Source organism: Phaseolus vulgaris, chromosome 8 (genome assembly GCF_051622355.1).
Source record: "Phaseolus vulgaris cultivar YP4 chromosome 8, ASM5162235v1, whole genome shotgun sequence".
In the NCBI taxonomy this organism is placed as follows: domain Eukaryota; kingdom Viridiplantae; phylum Streptophyta; class Magnoliopsida; order Fabales; family Fabaceae; genus Phaseolus; species Phaseolus vulgaris.
In genome coordinates this window covers 2,778,841-2,800,734 of record NC_143505.1, presented here as the reverse complement: position 1 = coordinate 2,800,734, position 21,894 = coordinate 2,778,841, and the positions used below count along the sequence as shown (strand labels likewise).

Genomic DNA, 21,894 nt, shown 5'->3' with positions numbered 1-21,894 from the left:
TTTATATATAATAGTAAAGGAAAACGTATCAATTAAATCAATAAAATTTGAAGCAGGATAAAAGAATTTTTGGAGGTTAAATAACTTCAAAAAAAGACGATACGATTATGTTTTGAAGTAAAGTAAAGGTTAACATATCAAATAATGAAATTTAAATTACTCTCTTTTTAGAATAAATCATTTTTTACATAACTATTTATTATTACTTATTTTTATAAAAAATTGTGTTAGATTGTTAATACTTGAAATTTGAATTATTCCTTTTTTAGGAAGGATATTTTTTTACATAACTGCTTAATATTACTTATTTTTAGTTAATTTATTAATAATTTAACAATTTATTTTTATTAAATATATTATTTAATTATTAGTTAATATATTTAGTTTATTTATTTATTCGTATATACTTAGGTTTATTTTTCATATATATTAATATTTGATTTGTAATTTATTTATTTATTTTTTAAAGAATATATATAATTAAAAAATTCAAAAATAATTTTTTATTTTATAAAATACCCGTGATGCACGGGTACAACGGGTACAGGGCTAGTATTATTAGACTCTAACTATTCAGTTCATTCAAATTCATCAAACCCAGCTGGCAAATTTTGATGGTTTATGATATATATTTTCACCATAAAACCGGAGCTTCACTCTTGTTTTTCCAATATTGAAAGAAACACAAGTTCTCTGCTTTCTCAACATGGCTTCCAACAACATCAAAATCCACCAACAGTGCATGGTTGCTCCTCCCTCTGCACCCCAAACATCCCTCCCTCTCGTATCCTTCGACATGTTCTGGCTCAGGTTTCACCCTGTCGAACGCATCTTCTTCTATTCCCTCCCTATAACGCATTCAAACCCATCCATTTTCTTCACTCAAGTTGTTCCAAAGCTCAAAACTTCACTCTCTCACACCCTCCAACACTTTTCCCCTCTCGCCGGCAACGTCGTGTGGCCCAATAGTTCCTCCAAGCCTGTCGTTCAGTACACCCCAGGCGACGCCGTTTCAGTGGTGCTTGCAGAATCCGAAGCCGATTTCGACCATGCATTGGACAACGCACCCAAAGAAGCATCCGAGTCACGTTGTTTGGTGCCGCACTTGGAATCCTTGGATTCTCGGGCCTCTGTTATGGCTCTCCAAATCACTCTGTTCCCTAACAGAGGGTTCGCCATAGGAATCAGCACCCACCACGCCGTTCTTGACGGAAAATCTTCAACTCTTTTCATCAAAGCTTGGGCTTCTCTGTGCAAAACCAATGATGATCACTCTGAGTCATCATCATCAACCCCATCTTTGCCTCCAGAGTTGGAGCCTTTCTTTGACAGAACAGTCATCGAAACAGTGAGTGTGTTCGGGAGCTCATCAAGTAATGATAAGCCCCTTCCCAAAAAATGATTTGGTGAAGACAGCGACCCAAGATGCCTAAAGCTTCTACCTTTCCCTCCAAGATTGGAAGATCATGTTCGAGGGTCGTTCGTGCTTACGGGAGCAGATTTGGATAAATTAAGGAATAGGGTGCTGTCCAAGTGGGACAGTGTTGACATAGTCGAAGAAGAATCAAACGCAAACTCAGGGGTTTCTTCAAAACCAACCAAACTGTCGACTTTTGTCCTAACGTGTGCTTATGCTACGGTTTGCATTGCCAAGGCCTGGCACGGAGTTGAAAAGGAGAAAAATAAGTTTTGTTTTGGGTTCACTGTGGATTGTAGGTCCAGGTTGCAGACTCCAATTCCTGAAAACTATTTTGGAAACTGTGTGTGGGGACATTTGGCGGATGCAAAGCCATCGGAATTTATAGAAGAAGAAGGGTTTGTTATTATTGCCAAAAGTATTCATAATAAAATAAAAGAGATGTTAGATGAGGGTGTTTTTCATGGGGCAGATATTACGGCTCGTAGATTTATAACTTTGGCAAAAGAGGGATTTGAAACCTTTGGAATTGTAGGGTCTAACCGTTTTGGGGTTTATGGGAATGATTTTGGTTGGGGTAAGCCTTCGAAGGTGGAGATAGTATCCATCGATAGAGCCGTAACAATTGGATTGGCAGAGAACAGAGATAACAAAGGTGGTGCTGAAGTTGGGGTTGTTCTGAAGAAACCTGTGATGAAACTATTTGCAACTTTGTTTTATGGAGGATTATCAGATGAGTGATTCAACACTGGAATGGAGTAGAAAATCACGTTAGTATCTAATAAAATATGATTATGTTCTTTTTATCTCTAAACATTATAATAAATTTTAACAAAAATTATTAAATTATAATCTAAATATAAAAAAAACAGTGACTGATGTCTTAATTTAGTCGTTTCTACATGTTTTACTTTTTCTAAAATTTACATTTTATTAAATATATTATTTTTAAAAACATTTTTTTAACTTAATTAGAGAATAACATCTAACTATAATTATAATATGGACTGTACGATTTTATATATCCAAACAATTATGTTTATGTATAAAATATACAATTTACCTTTTATTTTATGTGAATTACAGTTATTTATATCTATAGTGAAGAATTTAAATTATTAATAGCAAGGATGATTCAAAATATTATTCTAAGAAATTCAGTAGCTGAATAATACGAGCTATACAAAACTTAATCATTTAAATTGTTAAAAATAAAAATAGTAATAGTGATAAAATAGAAAGAAAGTTATATTATTTATTATTGTAGAGGTATTCAAATCACAATTGTAGGAATTTTGATAAGAATCCTTGACTGTATTACATCACAACAACGAGCATATTTATTAATATATTTCAGAATATAATTAAAATGTTGAAATAGACTAATAATTTTGTATGAACTAAAAAAAACAGTGATCGAACAAAACAAACAATATGAATAATGTAAAAAGATATTTGATATAATGATGATTTTTTTTTAAATTATCAATGTCAGTTACTTCCTAAGTTCTAAGTTAACTATATCCAATTTTTTGTCGGTAATATTTAAAACAACTTAAGAAATTTGTTTTATTTTCTATATTTACATTTTTAATATTGATACATGTTTATATAGTAAGTTTTTAATCAAAGAAGTGTGCCAACAAATTTTGGACATCAAAAGAAGCATATGTGATTCCTGTAGAATATAGTATAATGTAGATATGATTTTTGTCTTATTTTGTGTTTTGTGAATAATGTGCATGTTTTCATTTGTAGTACATCATAGCACTATTCATCTTATACTGGTTTTTTTAACTCATAAGTGTTTGAGTTTGAATTTCAATGTGTTTACTTTATATATTTTAGATGAATGTTATATCTATTTATTTGTTTTATTTGTTAAAAAATTACTTTAAAAAGTATAGATAAATAAATACAATAGATGTAAATAATTGTGGTTGAAAAAACACATGAATGTTTAAATGATAAATGAATAACAAAACAAATGTTCATAGTTCTTAAACCTATGATATTTTATTATGGTTCTGAAACCTATGATATTTTAGGAAGGTTTTGAAACCTATGATATTTTACAGAAATTTTGAAACTCATGGTATTTTACAGGGATTTTAAAAACCTGTGATATTTTACAGAGATTTTGAAACCTATGGTATTTTATGGAGGTTCTACAACCCATGGTATTTTATTGAGGTTTTGAAACCTATGGAATTTGACGTAGGTTCTTAAACCTATGATATTTAAAAGGGGTTTTGAAAAGTTTTTCCTGATATTTAAAAAAAAATATTGGATAACATGTCCCCCAATGATGATTATCGCGGAAACTGCAACCTGACTAAATGGTTTAATAGAAATTTTAACCCTTTGTAATGTAAAAAAATAAACACCTTTAAAATATTTTTTTCTTGTAGTATATATATATATATATATATATATATATATATATATATATAATCTTTGTCGCACATAATATTTCAGATGTATCTCTAGTTTTTCATGAGGATTTTCATTTTTATGATTTTTCCATGAGTTAATAATGTTAAGTGGACCACTGATTCTCTCTGAAAAAGTTATGAACATTAAGAATTGGTTAAAAGTTTAATAAAAGTGAAAAAGATAAAGATTTTTTTTCAAAATATTTTATTTAAATAAATTTATTTTTAATTTTCTTTTAAATTAAACTTATTTATTGATTATATTGAGAAATTAATTTTCAGAGAGGTGAATTCTCAATTTATCCACTCTGTATAACAAATTAATTAGAATTCGGTTATTGTTTTTTTTTTATTTGAAAATTGAAAAAATAAGGGGAAAAAAACTCACTTTAATTTTTAAAGTGTAATCTAGTTTAAAAATTGAAGTAAGAATGACTTTTTTTTAAAATGGATATATTTTAAAAGAATTAAAAAGTAAAAAATAGATTTTGACTAAATCATAACTATTTCACTTTTGCTATTTTTTATTTGTGTATTTATTATATTTGAACTTTTTTCCATTTATTTCTCTGGTAATTTTTTACAATTTTTTTATCAAGTTCATTATTATATTTTCCATTTTTATTTATTTTACTTCCATTCCTCTTGTCCTAGTTCCCAAAAATAAATAATAGAATAATTAAAAATTGACCAGTGTTTAATTTTATAACAGGTAACTATGCACAAATGAACTAATTGGCTCTAACGCAGAAGAACTTGGGAATATTTCTGACAATTCTTTTTATTTTATTTCTCTTGTTAATTAAATGTTTATGCAATAAAATATGAATGAATTGAATTCTTTTTATTTCTTACCGATAATATTCCACCATATAAATCTCTCCATGTAATAAGTTTTCTCTTGTTTATTTCAATTTGAGACAGTAATGGAAAGTTAAAAATAACATATTTAAAGTAAAGGATAAAAAAAATGAATATTTCATTCATAAACTATGGAAATTAAAAGTTAAATCATTAAATAAAAATTAAATTTTTTTTAAAAATTATATATATTTTATAGATTAAAAAATCATTTATATATAAAGTAGTTTTTATTATTATAAGTTAGAGTTATTTCAAATATTAATTAAGTGAGAACGAAATTTAGAAACTTTAAGTTATATAATTACGAATATAAATCGAAGTTAGTTTATATTTCAATTGTGTTACATTATAATTTTTGTGTGATTTATTCTTCTTCTTTCGCTTTGTCATTCTACGTAGGTTTAGAGTTATTTTTATTATTAGTTTATTATGTATGTACTAGACTATTAAGTGAATTTATATTGTGAATTATTCACTTTAATTTTTAAAGGACTCTCAAGTTTAATAGAATTGCATTTATTAAAACAGGTATATAATATACTAGCAAAAATATAAGTGATATCGCTCCAGTATATTACCTTTTTTACAGTTTTAAAAAGTTATTATTTTTCATATTAAATACTATAATTACTACAACAAAATTATAAAATAAAAATTTTTAGTAACAAAAAATAATTAGTTGTGACTAAATTAGAGAGTAAAAAAAGTTTGGTTTTTAAATTAGTTTATATTATTGTTAAATTGTTTCTAAATTGGTATTTAATTATTAATTCAGATTTTTGCTTTAAAACCTTGGTTATTAATTAAATACCAATTTAAAAACCATTTAACAATAATATAAACTAATTTAGAAAATGATGTTTAATTTAGTTACTATAACAACTAATTATTTTTTGTCTCTAAAATTGATTTATATTTTAGGTTTTTCTTGTGGTGAATTAGAAGTTGTGAAAATCCTTATAGATTTTAATTTGATTTCATTTTTTCCATATAGAAAATATTAAAAAAACAAGTTAAATATGCAAGTAATGTTTACAGTTACAAAAAAAATCTGTATTATCTACGGATTTTTATCCACGGATCTGAGTCCGTAAGCATTACCTACAGATATTACCTACGAACAACATTACCTACAGACATTACCTACAGATTCTGAATCCATAGGTAAATTCAGCATTACCTATCAATTTTTACCTACGAATCTTTATTACTTACCAACTATTACCTACGGATCTTATTACCTACTAACCTTTACCTACGGATATCTATTACCTACCAATTATTACCTACGAATCTTTATTACCTACGAACTATCACCCACAAATCTCTATTACCTACCACCTATTATTATAATATGAAGAATTATAAAATCATAATATTAATAATATTAAATCATATTAATAATATTTAATAATATTAATAATATTTAGTACTATTAATAATATTTATTAATAATATTTAATACTATTAATAATATTTTATAATATTAATAATTTTTAATATTTAATAATATTAATAATATTTAATATTTAATAATAGTTAATAATACTAAGAAAATATAATAATTTTAAGAATATTTATTAATATTAAGAATATTTATTAATATTAAGAATATTTAATAATACTAAGAATATTTAATAATATTAAAAATATTAAGAATTTATAATAATATTAAAAATATTAAATAATATTAAAAATATTTAACAATATTAATAATAATAATGATATTAAATATATGAATAATGTTACTAATTTTTATTTTATTAATTATATTAATATTGATAATTATACTCATAAGTATAATAATAATCATAACATGACAACAAAACTTGACTGGTGCAATGGTTAAAGCTTTTATGGACATTCCTCAAAGGAGTATTACCTACGGAATGTAGTTCGTAGATAATGTTGATTTACCTACGAATTTTGGCTATTGCCTACGGATTTCTTCCGTAGATAAATTGAATTTTTCTTGTAGTGAATAATTATAGAATAAGAAAATCAGTATACATGAAATAAAGAAATTTCATTATATATTACTATATATATTAAACTATTAATAATGAACTATTAATTTTATTTACTTAATATTAGATTGCTAGTAACGTATAATGAATCCAAAACTTTCTATACGATACTTATTTTATCTAAGTTGTAATATACAAGAAAATTATTAAATAAAATTTAGAGAAAAAAAATAATTAGTTACTATTGATATTTAAATTAATTTTTATTATTGATAAATAGTTTTTAAATTGGTATTTAATTAGTTATCGAAATTTTTGTTATCAAATTTAGAATCTAAATAATTAGTAGTTAAAATTTTGGTAGTTAATTAGATATCAATTTAGAAATTATTTATCAGCAATAAAAATTAATTTAGAAACCAATAATTTTTTTGTCTCTAAAATAGTTTATAATTTAGTCAATATAACACCTAAGTATTTTTTTATTTTTTTATTTTATTTTATAAAGTTTTCGTGTTAGGCATCACTATGCAACTTGACATCTCAGCTAAGCTGACACTTCAAGAAACAACAATCATCTGTGATGAAAAAAAAATTATTAAAAAAAAAGAAAATACAAAAGTATGGGGGAACTAGACCAAAACCCATATGTTAACACAAACGATACATAAATAGATTATACCTATTCATAAAGAATTCTAAGAACATACTAGCTGGGAGTCTAACACCTAAGTATTTTTTGTGTTTAAAATTAGTTTTTATTTAATGATTGTTCGGTAATGAAAACTAAATGGTGTTGTGATTAATTACACAATATACAGCAAATTTTTCTAATTACAAAGATGTCCTTAATTATTTAATATGTGAGAATGAGTTTTATCTATTAGTTAAAGCATACCACAATATTATCTTCTTCTTTTTTTAAATTGTTTTTTTTTCTCAAGTGGGTTGAGTTTTTTAAATAATTTTCCTATGTGATAAAGCAGAGAAAAATATAAGTCTAATGTGGTTGTTGATGTTTAGTGTATTTTTTATTATCTACTCTTGGAACTAAAAATTTGTGACTTAGAATGCATGGAAGAATTGTATGAACATGATGTTGGACATGTTATGTTCTCATACTACACCTCATGAGTATTTTAAACATGATAAATATCTGGTTAAGAAAAAAAGGACTTCGTATTCCTAAGAGCTCTATTAGAAAAAACTTATTAAAAAGACACATCAAAGAGAATCATTTTGATATTGAATTTGGAGAAAGATATCAACGTCACACTCAATAAAAATAACATAAAAGTGAAATTCTTATAATTTTGAATTATCACAATATTTTAACTTAATTATATTCTTTAAATAAAGGCTATATATAGCCCATTTTTCTTAAATTTTTTGATATAGTATTTTGACATTGTAAAATATTTTTTAATAGAGGTTATAGTCATTTTTATTAAATTTTTTCTTAAAGATCTTTCAACCTATTTTTTTTTTCATTTTAAAAGTAAACTAAAAAAAAGGTTATTGTGCAGTCTCTAACTTTAATTCAATAAGTTATTTTCCTTTTGCTCTAAACATCTATTTTTTTTCTAGTAATATTCTTTTTTATGTTGTTTTCGAATTTTTTTAATGCGATTCCTTATTGTCCCTTGTAAAGAATTAATGTTTTTTTTTTCCATATAAATCTCATTTGGTTAAATTGATATTTTGAGCTGTACTACACATTTAGATTATATTTCTCTGTCACAGTGTAAACTCAATTAAAAACACCACACATATTAAGTAATGATATATATGGAAATTATGCGTCTACTTCAATTTCCTCTTTAGTTTAGTTGAGTACAGATTAATAATCTACAACAATTAAAACAACATAAATAAAGTAGGTTTAATCTCCCAGAATTTGTCATTGCATGCAATTCTAACTCGTAATTTACAGTAAATTGACTAAAATGCCCACACCAAATAGAAGACTGTAGATGTTGAAATGTGTACTTTCTAGAAGAAAAAGAAAGCACGATAAGAAGGGTATTAGAAAAATAACAAACAACACTTTTGTAAATTCACATATATTATTATAAAAAATAAATTTTAAGTATAACTTAATTTTATAAAATCGACTTAATAAAATAAGATTTAAATTATTTATATATAATAAAATGTTTTTATCTCTAATTTACGTAAATTTTTAAAATAATAAATATTATATGTAAGCTATGGTCAATTTTTTCTGCTTGCCGTCTCGGACGGAACTAGATCAAAGTAACGACAAAATTTTAATCATCCCTCACGTCATTCTATATGTCTTAATAACTAAATATAAACATTATTTGTACCGTTTTTTCTGTTATTTTATCATGTCACTTGTTGTATTCATCGATCGTTCTGCCTTTTATTCATATTTTAGAAAAATATAAATGTTTATCCCAGATTTAAATGGTAGACATAGAAAAAAATTGGAGGAAAATAATGCAAATAAGTAATATAATAAAAGAAATTAAATATAAGAAAAAAGATAAAATGTTAAAAAATACTATATTTTGAGATACCCTTTTGTGTTGCAAAAAAATTAGGGACATTTAGGATGAAGTTAATCCAAACTATAATAAAAAACTGGTAAAAAGTCAAATACAGTTTCAAGGTGATTTTTTTTTAACTTAAATTTTTTGTATTTGATCTATTTAATTGGCTTTCGGTTTAAAATCAGTAACGGAATCGAATCGCTGATTGGATTAATATATAATATTATATTGTTTAAATTAATTAACAACTAGTGAATATACATAAATATCACTAAGGGCCGTTTGTATTTGGGAGTTAAAAAGCATGGAAAAGCGCATACTTACAATAAATCAAGCAAAGTGGAAAATCAAAGAAAAAATTAAGATAAACAAATAAATTAAGATGTTTTTGGCACTCAAAACTTTCTGGAAAAAATTAAGAAAAACACAGAAATTAAGATGTTTTTGGCACTCAAAACTTTCTGAAAAAATTAAGAAAAACACAGAAATTAAGAAATTAAGATGTTTTTGACACTCAAAACTTTCTGCAAAAAATTAAGAAAAACACAGAAAAACCCTAAACACTTATACTTTCTCTTCATTTCATATTGAAGTTGAAAAGCGTGGAAAAAATGCATACTCGGTGTACATTAAGGAAAGTTCGCAAACCAAAGGAAAAAATTAAGAAAAACACATAAATCAAGATGCTTTTGGCACTCAAAAGTCCAAACAAAGCATAAGAGAAAGGATTTTAGTATTTGATTATATTATATATGTGCAATTGAAAATATACGTATCAAAACATGAAAATGAATTTATATTACAGCTTCTAACTGCAATATAATATTTTATTTTAGAAAAAAATAAGATATTGTGTAATTTATTTATGAATAAGAGACCACAATTAAAAGATAATATAACAATAAGTATAAAAAGTAATAATAATATTTTATTAAAGATTAATCAAAATTTTACAAAAACAGAAAACACAACAATATTGGAAACTGTGTGGGGGCATTTGAATTATCTAAATTTTATATTTAATTAGAATAAGTTTTTAACAGAAGAAAACAAAATCATACAGTCAGCTTTCAGGAAAGAATATTGAGAACTGAAAATTACCGACCAATCTGGGACCAAATTCAGATCCAGAAATCAACCCAGCTTGCAAATTTGTTGGTTTACGAATACACAGTTTCTCCATAAAACCAAAGCTTCACCCTTGTTTTTTTCAATCTTGAGAGAAACACAAGTTCTCTGCTTTCTCAACATGGCTTCCAACAACATCAAAATCCACCAACAGTGCAGGGTTGCTCCTCCCTCTGCACCCCAAACATCCCTCCCTCTCGTATTCTTCGACATTTTCTGGCTCAGGTTTCACCCTGTCGAACGCATCTTCTTCTATACCCTCCCTATAACCCATTCAAGCCCATCCATTTTCTTCACTCAAGTTGTTCCAAAGCTCAAAACTTCACTTTCTCACACCCTCCAACACTTTCCCCCTCTCGCCGGCAACGTCGTGTGGCCCGATAGTTCCTCCAAGCCCGTCGTTCAGTACACCCCAGGCGACGCCGTTTCAGTGGTGCTTGCAGAATCCGAAGCCGATTTCGACCATGCGTTGGACAACGCACCCAAAGAAGCATCCGAGTCACGTTGTTTGGTGCCCCACTTGGAATCCTTGGACTCTCGGGCCTCTGTTATGGCTCTCCAAATCACTCTGTTCCCTAACAGAGGGTTCGCCATAGGAATCAGCACCCACCACGCCGTCCTTGACGGAAAATCTTCAACTCTTTTCCTCAAAGCTTGGGCTTCTCTGTGCAAAACCAATGATGATCACTCTGAGTCATCATCATCAACACCATCTTTGCCTCCAGAGTTGGAGCCTTTCTTTGACAGAACAGTCATCGACACAGCGACTGTGTTCGGGGGCTCATCAAATATTGATAAGCTCTTTTCCAGATTGTTGTCAAATGAAGACAGCGACCCAAGATGCCTAAAGCTTCTACCTTTCCATCCAAAATTGGAAGATCATGTTCGAGGGTCGTTCCTGCTTACGGGAGCAGATTTGGATAAATTAAGGAATAGGGTGCTGTCCAAGTGGGATAGTGTTTGCATAGTTGAAGAAGAATCAAACTCAAACTCAAGGGTTTCTTCAAAACCAACCCAACTGTCGACTTTTGTCCTAACCTGCGCTTATGCTACCGTTTGCATTGCCAAGGCCTGGCACGGAGTTGAAAAGGAGAAAAATAAGTTTTGTTTTGGGTTCAGTGTGGATTGCAGGGCCAGGTTGGAAACTCCAATTCCTGAAAACTATTTTGGGAACTGTGTGTGGGGGCATTTGGTGGATGCTAAGCCATCGGAATTTATAGAAGAAGAAGGGTTTGTTATTATTGCCAAAAGTATTCATAGTAAAATAAAAGAGATGTTAGATGAGGGTGTTTTTCATGGGGCAGATACTGCGGCTCCTAGATTTATAGCTTTGACAAAAGAGGGAGTTGAAATATTGGGAATTGCAGGGTCTAACCGTTTTGGGGTTTATGGGATTGACTTTGGTTGGGGTAAGCCTTCGAAGGTGGAGATAGTATCCATCGACAGAGCCCTAACAATTGGATTGGCAGAGAACAGAGATAACAAAGGTGGTGTTGAAGTTGGGGTCGTTTTGAAGAAACCTGTGATGAAACTATTTGGCACTTTGTTTTATGGAGGATTGTCAGAGGAGTGATTCAACACTGGAATGGAACATGTAATCTGAAACTGAAGAATGTGCCGACAAACTTGCCCTTTTCATCTTCATCACAAAATAAAAAGTTCTGCATTTGCTATGTGTGTTTCTTTCAACGTATGAACTGTTGTCACAGAAAATTCTTAAATAATCATAAATAATATTAAAATTATCTGAATATATAAATTTGACTAACAAATATATTTAATTATATTATTAATAGAATAAAATAATTTTAATTAATAAAATAAAATTTTAAAATTTACATAAAAATAACTCATTTAATTTTTATTTTTTTATAAAGAGATAGATAAATTTGTAATATTATACACCAATAAAAAAGAATTAAAATACTTTCACTTGTATACATTAATAAATATTGTTTACAAATTCACTCTAACATATCACAATCCTCAATTTTCTATTTCTCAATTCAAATAAAGCATTAATGAATTATTTATCATATATTTTACTTTTTTTCCTTCTCAATTTTATTTTCTTACGATGGTTTCTGAATTTTATTTTCTTCTGGTGGTTTCTGAATTCTTAAAAATATCCATTGTTCTTACAACAAGGACCAAGAACACTAGAATAAGGTTGATAAGATCAACTCCTTTACAAATCTTCCGAACTTGGGCTGGACTCTCTCGGCTTCTCCTCGAGTTGGGCTCTCGGCTTCTTCTCGGGTTGGGCTCTCGCGGCTTCTTCTCGAGTCGGGCTTTCGGCTTCTTCTCGGGTTGGGCTCTCGCGGCTTCTACTCGAGTTTGGCTCTCGGCTTCTTCTCGGGTTGGGCTCTCGTGACTCCTACTCGAGTTTGGCTCTCGGCTTCTTCTCGGGTTGGGCTCTCGGCTTCTTCTCCTCACAGGTGGGTGTGTGTACCTGCAAGGCGCTCCGATGCCAAAGTCAGATATAGTTTTATGTTCATCAGATCAATTGAATCTTTCTTACCTCTTGAGTTGAACCTCTATTTATAAGGCTCTCTTATTGGGCTTAAGAGTTACTTAAGTCTTTTCTTTTTGCACCTAACATTTTGAAAACACACACCTGTATATTTGGGCCCATCTTAGGGCTTTGCTATAATCACTAATTTAATTTTACTTATTTACTTTTTATATTTAACCTTTCGGTTGAGACTTTCGGTCGAGACTTTTGGTACAACCTTTCGGTTGACCTTTCGGCCTAGACAGTACACTAGCCCCCCAGGCATGAGGATTTGAAAAAGACGTTATGCCTAATGAAAAGGACAAATTTTGTATTTAATACCTTTCGTATCAAAGTATTGCCTTGTTTCGTATACTTTTCTTGATTATGCCGATTAACATGATGAGTTATAATTGTGATATCGTAACGCTTCGTTTGGAAGGGTTTTTTGTTTTTATTGATTCAGAAAGATTGAACTGAATACTCTCAAAAGGTATAATGTCTTCTTCAAGTTCTGTTTCTATTTTTGATGAATTTACAGAATTTTTGAACATGAGTAACGAGGCTATCAGGAAAGTAATTGAGATGAATGAGGATATTCATTCAATTATTTCATCTGCCATCATTTCTGTTGTGAAGAATAAAGCTAGTAGTGATATGAGTTCAAGTGAAGAAGCTATAGATCTTGAAGCTGAATAAAGAGTTTGTTGAATCTAGTAAGAGTCTTGAATACACTACAAAAAAAAGTGTAAAAAGTGGCGGTTTTAATATGGCGGTTAGTTATTAATAACCGCCATAAACTTCAGTATAATACGTCATTTCATTAACCGTCATAATTATATTTCAAATTATGTCATTTTTAACTGTCATAATTTTCTTTCAGAATTGAAAACTTGCTTTATTCCTTTATTTTTATATTCACAATAAAAATCCTTCAGTTTTTCACTTGAAAAATGATTTTTTTTTAAAACTTAAGAAAATAAATTTTTTTGAATTTTATTTTGAAAACCAGATTGAACCCTAACTCTAACGCTTTCACTCTCGTCCTTCTCTCTGCCTCACACTCACACTCAGTCTAACTCTAACGCTTTCGCTCTCTGCCTCACACAAACCCTAACAATGTCTGCCTCACACAAACCCTAGCAATGTCTTCCTCACACGAACCCTAGTGCTCGCTGCTTCCACACGAACCTAGCGCTCTCTGCCTCACACGAACCCTAGCGTTTGCTGCTTCCACACGAACCTAGCGCTCTCCGCCTCACACGAACCCTAGCGATGTCTGCCTCACACGAACCCTAGCGCTCTCTGCCTCCATACGAACCCTAACGCTCTCTGCCTCACAAAACCCTACTCTCTCTGCCTCTCTCTGCCTCTACACGGAACCGATTTGAAGGTAATTAAATGCTCGCACGTTCTCTTATCAATGCCGACCATCGGTTTGTTTGATGTTTAGGATTTGTCATGTGATTCTATTTGTTTATTTCATTATGTGTTTAATCTTTTTACTAGGTAGCTAAAGAGCAATTGAAGCAAGTTATCACAGAGGCGGCAGGGGAGAAATAGCAAGGTATAATTTCTCAAAATGACTAATTATGATAATGATATGCCTTGTTCTGTTCTGAGTCATGATTTGGCATCTAAGCATCTTCGGAAACATACCTAGACAATGTGGATTTTAAAATTTGAAAGTTACTTTAACCCTAGAGCTTTGTTTACCTCACAAGACGTTGAATTTAAAATTTGAAAGTTCCTCACAAGGCAGGGCTGTAATGATGTGCTTTCAAATGAGTTGTACTGCATGAAATATTGCAAGGCCAAAGGGGTAAAAGCAACATGTGACTGGGTTTTTTTTTTATGCTTTGTCACTGTATTCATAAGCAGACACTATTGTTGACTGGAAGGTTGGATAGAAGAAAAAACTAAGTCTCAAATTGCAGGAGTTAGTGTTCAATTAGCGGCAAAATAGAGAATAATGGGAAAAGGCAGGAAGAGAAAGAAAAATTATTTTTTGGGTTTCAACTATAGGATGGTGACAGCTAAGTGACTAACAATGGTCTTTCTTTGGTAACATGCTACAAGTTGTAAATTGATGGAAAATAGGAAGAACAGAAATAATACATACAGATAATACTTTCATATACAAAGAAAGTATTTGTTATAATAGTATAATAAAAAAATAGGATACACTAGGTTTGTGGTGGTGAATAAAGCTTAATTGACTCTCGGGATTTGGCTTGTGTTCATTGTTGTTAAAGCATGAATTGTGTCTTGTACGGATATAGATATAGCTAATGCCATTCACATACTAAAAAATTAGTAAGTAACTAGTACTAGCAAAATCTAATAACATTACTAAAAGACTCATAAAACTGTAAGAATAATAATTATATTTTAAAATGAAGTTATTTTTTAATTTTGTTGGGGTTTCTTTTTTCATTACTTTTTGTCTTCACTTGGGAATAAAGTGACTGGGGTGCTTATTGCACCTGGATAGGGCACTTGGAAGTAGTAAGTGCCTACCTATTTGGAAGTAGTAAGTGCCTTCAAACCCCTCACCTATTTGTTGCACTGATCACCATTTTGATTAATGATTGCCTTGATTTGAATTGATCTGCTATGCTTGCAGCAATTGATTATTAAAACACTGTCTGAATATTTTAGAGACTAGTTTGCTAGTGATATCTTTTTAAGTTCAGCATCTTTTCCCTCTACAGGTTTTCTTTCATTGGCTAGAATTTTTTTTCTGTTGGTTTTGTTTTTGGTTTTTTAGTTTCAATCCCTTGGATTATAAATTATTGATGTCTGTATAGCTAGGTAAAGCATGAAATAAACAACCCTTCAACTCTCATAATTGCTTAGCTGCTCCTTTTCTCTTTACTTTATTGATCATATTATCTGTTCCATCCCCTGTGCACTGGTTCCTTTTGCAAATAACTGGTGAAACAGTGGGAGAAGTAAAGGCTATAGCTAATATTAAGTTGGTTGCTGAGATTTGGAGCCATGATTTTGGGAGAATACAATGCATCAAAGGAAGGCAGAGATGGCCAAGCATTCAAATGCCTTTATCGCCTTACCAGGTTAGCATGAACTAATATTGTAATTTTTTTTAAGGCAAAGATATTTTAAATTCCTTTTTTAGATAAAAACATGACCAATTGTTCAACCTCTACAAGTGCTTCTGAATCACTATCCATTCTCCTCTATTACTTTCGTTTCTTTTATTCTTGTTATTATGTTAATAACTTAGTATAAACATACCTTAATTTCTTTGAAAGATGGATTTATTAAGAGAAAATGTATTGCTAAGTTTTATGAATTGGGATGGTCCTTTATTGAATTTTAAAATAGAAGTTGCTTGATCTACCTGCTCATAATTGAGCTGGTTATTGTAATAACAACAATGGACTTGAGTTGGTAATTTTATCATATATTATATGAGTTACTTCATTATAAAATAGGTGTTATTGGGTATCTCTCTTGCGTGAAGAGTAATTGACAATTTAAGTTTCTGACAAGTTATTGCCAGCTGGTGACCAGAAGATGCTCATAGGCCAAATATTGAGGATGCTCCTGATTTCTACCCTACTAAAGAGGTCTTGTGCAGTTCCTATGGCACATTTGAATTCACTTCTGTCCATACCACTGTTCTGCTTAGTTCAGTTGGCTTTATCAGAAAATCACACCTCTAACTTCTCATTTTTATCCAGGAGTTTCAAGATACTTTGAAATATATATCAAGAATTCGGTCCAGGGCTGAGCCATATGGAATTTGCCGCATCATTCCACCATCTTCTTGGAATTTGCTTTATGGAGCTGATCTGGAAACTGGAAGCATATTGCTATAGAGTTGTACCACATGATAATTTGTTGTTTGGGGCTGCAAGAGAAGAAGTACGAGCTCAATGGGAGCTTAATTTGCTGAAAAAGAATACTTTGGATAATTTGCTCAATAACCTTGGTGCAAACTCCTAGCTTGAGAAGTGTAAGTTTGCAACATATCATTAGTTGTATCCCATTCTTCCTCCGCCAGTACCCTCATCTAATCACGTGCTCTTCTCTTTCTTATTTCAGTATTTCCCACCTCTATAATGTAAACTAAGTTTATCATTTATCTTCATGCCCTCATTTTATGGTGTTTATCCATTCTATTTTTCATACATGTATGTATCTATGTACTTGTTAGATTTAGTTTATCAGTGAACTCGTAAACTAATCGTTATAGAGTTGTTTAAGTATGATTATAGAATTATTGAATCGGAGTTGTAAGTATATATATGTCACTGTATTAAATATTTAAAAAGAGAATTTCATAGGATTAAGACTGATAATAGAACAACAATATATAAATAACCTAATAATGTAAATAACAGAGCAGCAATTTTATAGATGATTAATGACGTGCTGGAATGTTAAGATTGGGTATTACTGAAGAAGATCTTTTAGTTGTTCTATAAGCATTGCGACATCCCTAGTCCCTTTTAATTCATTTTATTTATTGCTAAAATAAAAGAGCAGCATATATCAGTTAAGTTTATATCATAATCAATTGAGTATAAGTAGGTTTAGAGTGAAAAACAATGAAACTCTTTTGTACTGTTAATTTGATCGGAGAAGAGCAAAAGTTGAAATCAGAGAAATGAATGAGTTTGAGATGGTTTTCATTTTGTAATTCTCATCTGCACATGGACATTTTTCATAGAATTGGACTATTTGACGCAGGATTTTGTATACTTCGATTAGATCCTTACAATATTTAACAGGATCTGAATTTCTCAACGTATTTATGCTATAAGTTAATGGGAATCATCAGATAAATGGTCAATGTTTCAGACTCAGGAGGCATCAAATGGATTTTTCTCATAACAATGACAGCAAATTTGGTTTATGCATCCACCAATGAGGTATTAATATATTTAAATATTTATTGATGTTTTTTATTTTATAATTGTAAACATACAAATTCATTAACTTAAACTTATTTATTTCAGACATCACATTATGGAAGTGGTGCTCCATCACCTAATCAAGTAATGGGATCAAGTGTTGGAAGCAAAATTGATTAGGGATGTGTGTTTTAATTTTAAACTTGATTAGGGATGTATGAACTTTTGAACAATTATGTGTTGTAACTTTAAATTTGATTACGAATGTATGAACTTTTTATGCGTTTTAATTTTCAATTACATATAAACTTTTGAACATTATTATGTGTCCTTTAATTTTCATGGATGATTATAACTTTATACATTATTTTATTTTATTATGAAAAAGTGGTAGTTAAATTTTATAATTGTATAAAACAAATCATAAAAAACTGCTGGTTAAATTTTATTTATTCATAATTAAAATTACGTCAGTTAAAAACGCCATTACTTACATATAATATGGCGCCAGAATCTTCTTTAATGAATGTAAATTGCGACGGTTATAACTGACACTACTTACATTTAAAAACCGCCACTATTTACACTATGTTTAAAGTGACGGGTGTTGCGGCGGGTAGTGTAAAACCGCCACATTAAACTTTGTGGCGGCCAGTTCTATGGCGGTTTGGGAAACCGCCACAAGTGTATATTGTGGCGGTTATAAATGCCAGTTTATACGAAAATAACCGCCACAATATACATTTTATTTTGTAGTGATAACATAATTTTTTCTTTTTTTGAAGATGTTTACCTTTCGGATTTCCTTTCGGTCAACCTTTCGGCCTATAACTTATTGAAAATTGATAATTGTTTGAAGCCGTTTACCTTTCGGATTTCCTTTCGGCCTATAACTTGTAGAAAATTGATAACATAATATTTGAAGTCGTGTTTACCTTTCGGATTTCCTTTCGGCCTATAACTTGTTGAAAATTGATAACAATATTTGAAGTCGTGTTTACCTTTCGGATTTCCTTTCGGCCTATAACTTGTTGAAAATTGATAACAATTGTTTGAAGGCGTTTACCTTTCGGATTTCCTTTCGGCCAACTTTTCGGCCTATAACTTTCGGATTTTGTGCATACTAGTCCCAATGCTTCTTCTCGTGACATGTTCTCGTAGGCTACTATTCCTTCTCTTACAAATTCGGTGATTGAGCTTGCTAGTCGGACTTTACTAATTGGCAAAGCAATAAGACAAGAGACTAAGGATGTTGTTTCTTCTTTTGAACTTGAAAAATTGAAAAAGGAAGCAACTGAATCAAATCAGAAGATCAGATCCTTAACTTCCCAAGTTGAAGAGTTGTCTAAGGCTAAGGATTGTTATGAAGCCGAGAAAGAGTCTGAAGGATGAGATTACTGAGTTAACGGCTCATAAGTTATCCCTTGACGAGGAGATTCAACGTTTGAAAGGAAACTTCGCTGATCTTTCTGCTGCGAAGAAAGTTGAAGCTGATAATAATCTTCGTTTAGAATCTGTGATAAACCAGTTGAATTCAAGGGTTACTCGAGCTGAGGGTTATTTTGTTCAGCAACACAAGTTGGGTTTTGAAAAACCTCTCCAGCAAGCCGAGTATTTTTACAAGATTCCATTGGATGCTGGAAATTTCGACATGGGCAAAGATTTTTATAATGACGAACTGATGCCCATCAGTGAAATTCCTTATGATGAAGATGAAGATGAAGATGGTGGTGCTGATGATGATAGGCATGCCGACGCCGAATAGCTTGTTTTAGTTTATTGTTTTGTAAGAACTCCCAAGTAAAGTTCCAGGGTTCTTTAACATGTTTTGTCCCTGCCACTTGATGGTTATTTTGGATGTATAACATCAAGTTATATATAATATTCTATTTACTTTGCACGTAACTTAATTGCTTGCTAGTGAATAATCTTATTTAACATAAGTATGTAGAAAAGATAAAATTAGATGATCTAATATAACCAATTTATCCGGTTCCACCTTTTAGATTTTAGTATTCGATTTTAACTTATTTATTTTTCCAACCTAAGATAAATTCATCTTATCCTTTCGGTTTTCAAGTATAAAATTATTTAAATATATTGCAACCTGGACCTTTCGATTTTTGAGTTTGAACTGAAAATAATTGTTTATGAACTTCCTAATTAAAGTTCTCGATTTTTCTAGTTAGAGACCAATTTTGACTATTTTTATAGGTTTGAACTTTTGGACTTGATACTGATACGCCAATGTTTATTTAGACTTCTCGATTTTGTCTTAAGACCTCTCGGTTTTGCATTAGAACCTTTCGGTTTTTTCGATAAGACCTCTCGGTTTTTGTTTTGTGCCATGCAAAAAATGAGACATTTCGGTTGTATTATAACCTTTCGGTTTTTTATAAGACCTCTCGGTTTTTGTTTTCTGTCATGCAAAAAATGAGAACTCTCGGTTTTGTATTGGAACCTTTCGGTTTTTTCATAAGACCTCTCGGTTTTTGTATTAGAACCTTTCGATTTTTTAATAAGACCTCTCGGTTTTTGTTTTCTGCCATGCAAAAAATGAGACCTCTCGGTTTTTGTAATAGAACCTTTCGGTTTTTTATAAGACCTCTCGGTTTTGTATTGGAACCTTTCGGTTTTTTGAGAAGACCTCTCGGTTTTTGTTTTCTGACATGCAAAAAATGAGACCTCTCGGTTTTTGTATTAGAACCTTTCGGTTTTTTATAAGACCTCTCGGTTTTTGTATTCTGCCAACCTTTCAGACTATAACTTTTCGACTTCTTAAATAAGAACTCCGTTGATTGAGATTTGATTTGAATGAAACACACTCGAGAGAGGGATTTCACCTGGAGTGAAAGCATCTTGATCCGAGAGGCTTGAAGTACGAGATACACTCTCGGAAGGGATTTCACCTGGAGTGAAAACATCTTGATCCGAGAGGCTTGAAGTACGAGATACACTCTCGGGAGGGATTTCACCTGAAGTGAAAGCATCCAGGACCGAGAGGTTTGAAGAACGAGATACACTCTCGGGAGGGATTTCACCTGAAGTGAAAGTATCCAGGATCGAGAGGTTTGAAGAACGAGATACACTCTCGGGAGGGATTTCACCTGGAGTGAAAACATCTTGATCCGAGAAGCTTGAAGAACGAGATACACTCTCGGGAGGGATTTCACTTGAAGTAAAAGCATCCAGGACCGAGAGGTTTGAAGAACGAGATACACTCTCGGGAGGGATTTCACCTGGAGTGAAAACATCCTGGACCGAGAGGTTTGAAGTACGAGATACACTCTCGGGAGGGATTTCACTTGAAGTGAAAGCATCCAGGACCGAGAGGTTTGAAGAACGAGATACACTCTCGGGAGGGATTTCACCTGGAGTGAAAACATCCTGGACCGAGAGGTTTGAAGTACGAGATACACTCTCGGGAGGGATTTCACTTGAAGTGAAAGCATCCAGGGCCGAGAGGTTTGAAGTATGCGAAACATTGATGAATTTAACAGTTTGACTCTTCATATGAATAACTTCTTCATTAAGTGTTTCAATCTTGAATACGACTTTCTTTATACATGAAAAATCATCCTTGACCGAAAGGTTTTACATACAACGATGAGTGTTTAATTGCCTTGGACTTTGTCTGCTCCTTATCCCTCCATCTCTAACAAAGCGTTTCAACTGCCCAACTTGAATCAATTCTTCAATTCTATCTTTCAAAGCTACACATTCTTCTGTATGACGACCATGATTCTTGTGGTATTGGCAATGTTTACTCTGATATGCTCTTTTTGAAGTTCTTTCCTTCTTTGGTGGTGGGATTATCTTTACTGCCATTACTTATTGTAAGATTCTTGCTCAATTACTACTCAACGGTGTATATTGTTGAAACTTTCGGCTACGAAATTATTCTCTTCCTTTTCTAAACGAATGTCCTCCTTCCTTTTCACTTATCTTCTTATCATTTCCATCCGCCCTCGAAATTCTCCCAACTCTTCCATCTGCATAAACTTTGATGCACGTTGTCTTAACTCATCAAGATTGGTTGCCAGTTTTTTGCAAAGACTGTCGGCAAATGGTCCCGGTTTCAGTGCTGTAATCATGATGCATTGTGATTTTCGAACTGAGATTGCGGATACTTAGTGCTACCTTTCTAAAGCGCTCCATAAATGCTCTTAGGGATTCTCCCTTTTCTTGCC

The 21,894-nt window shown here is 31.0% G+C and overlaps 1 protein-coding gene, 2 long non-coding RNA genes and 1 pseudogene across 4 annotated transcripts; all 4 read left to right on the top strand.

Moving 5' to 3' along the window:
• The first annotated feature begins 604 nt into the window (after positions 1 to 604).
• LOC137826754 (phenolic glucoside malonyltransferase 1 pseudogene) lies at positions 605 to 2,223 on the top strand (annotated as a pseudogene).
• A 7,974-nt stretch (positions 2,224 to 10,197) lies between these two features.
• Positions 10,198 to 12,000, top strand: LOC137826101 (phenolic glucoside malonyltransferase 1). The gene has a single exon (XM_068631955.2). The coding sequence runs from the start codon at positions 10,449 to 10,451 to the stop codon at positions 11,898 to 11,900; it is 1,452 nt and encodes a 483-aa protein (XP_068488056.2). The 5' UTR covers positions 10,198 to 10,448; the 3' UTR covers positions 11,901 to 12,000.
• Positions 12,001 to 13,827: 1,827 nt separating this feature from the next.
• Positions 13,828 to 16,670, top strand: LOC150025351 (uncharacterized). 2 transcript variants are annotated; one of them, XR_016514533.1, is made up of 4 exons: positions 13,828 to 14,214; positions 14,331 to 15,898; positions 16,338 to 16,414; positions 16,529 to 16,670. It is a non-coding gene; the product is annotated as an uncharacterized LOC150025351 (long non-coding RNA). The 2 variants fall into 2 exon arrangements; XR_016514532.1 differs by having other exon boundaries at positions 13,829 to 14,214; positions 16,348 to 16,414.
• Positions 16,671 to 16,677: 7 nt separating this feature from the next.
• LOC150025350 (uncharacterized) lies at positions 16,678 to 18,020 on the top strand. Its single transcript, XR_016514534.1, has 3 exons — positions 16,678 to 16,803; positions 17,652 to 17,722; positions 17,810 to 18,020. It is a non-coding gene; the product is annotated as an uncharacterized LOC150025350 (long non-coding RNA).
• The last annotated feature ends 3,874 nt before the right edge of the window (positions 18,021 to 21,894 follow it).

Bases quoted from the DNA above. Each gene is read 5' to 3' on its own strand.
- LOC137826101 (XM_068631955.2), top strand. From the start codon at position 10,449: ATGGCTTCCAACAACATCAAAATCCACCAACAGTGCAGGGTTGCTCCT.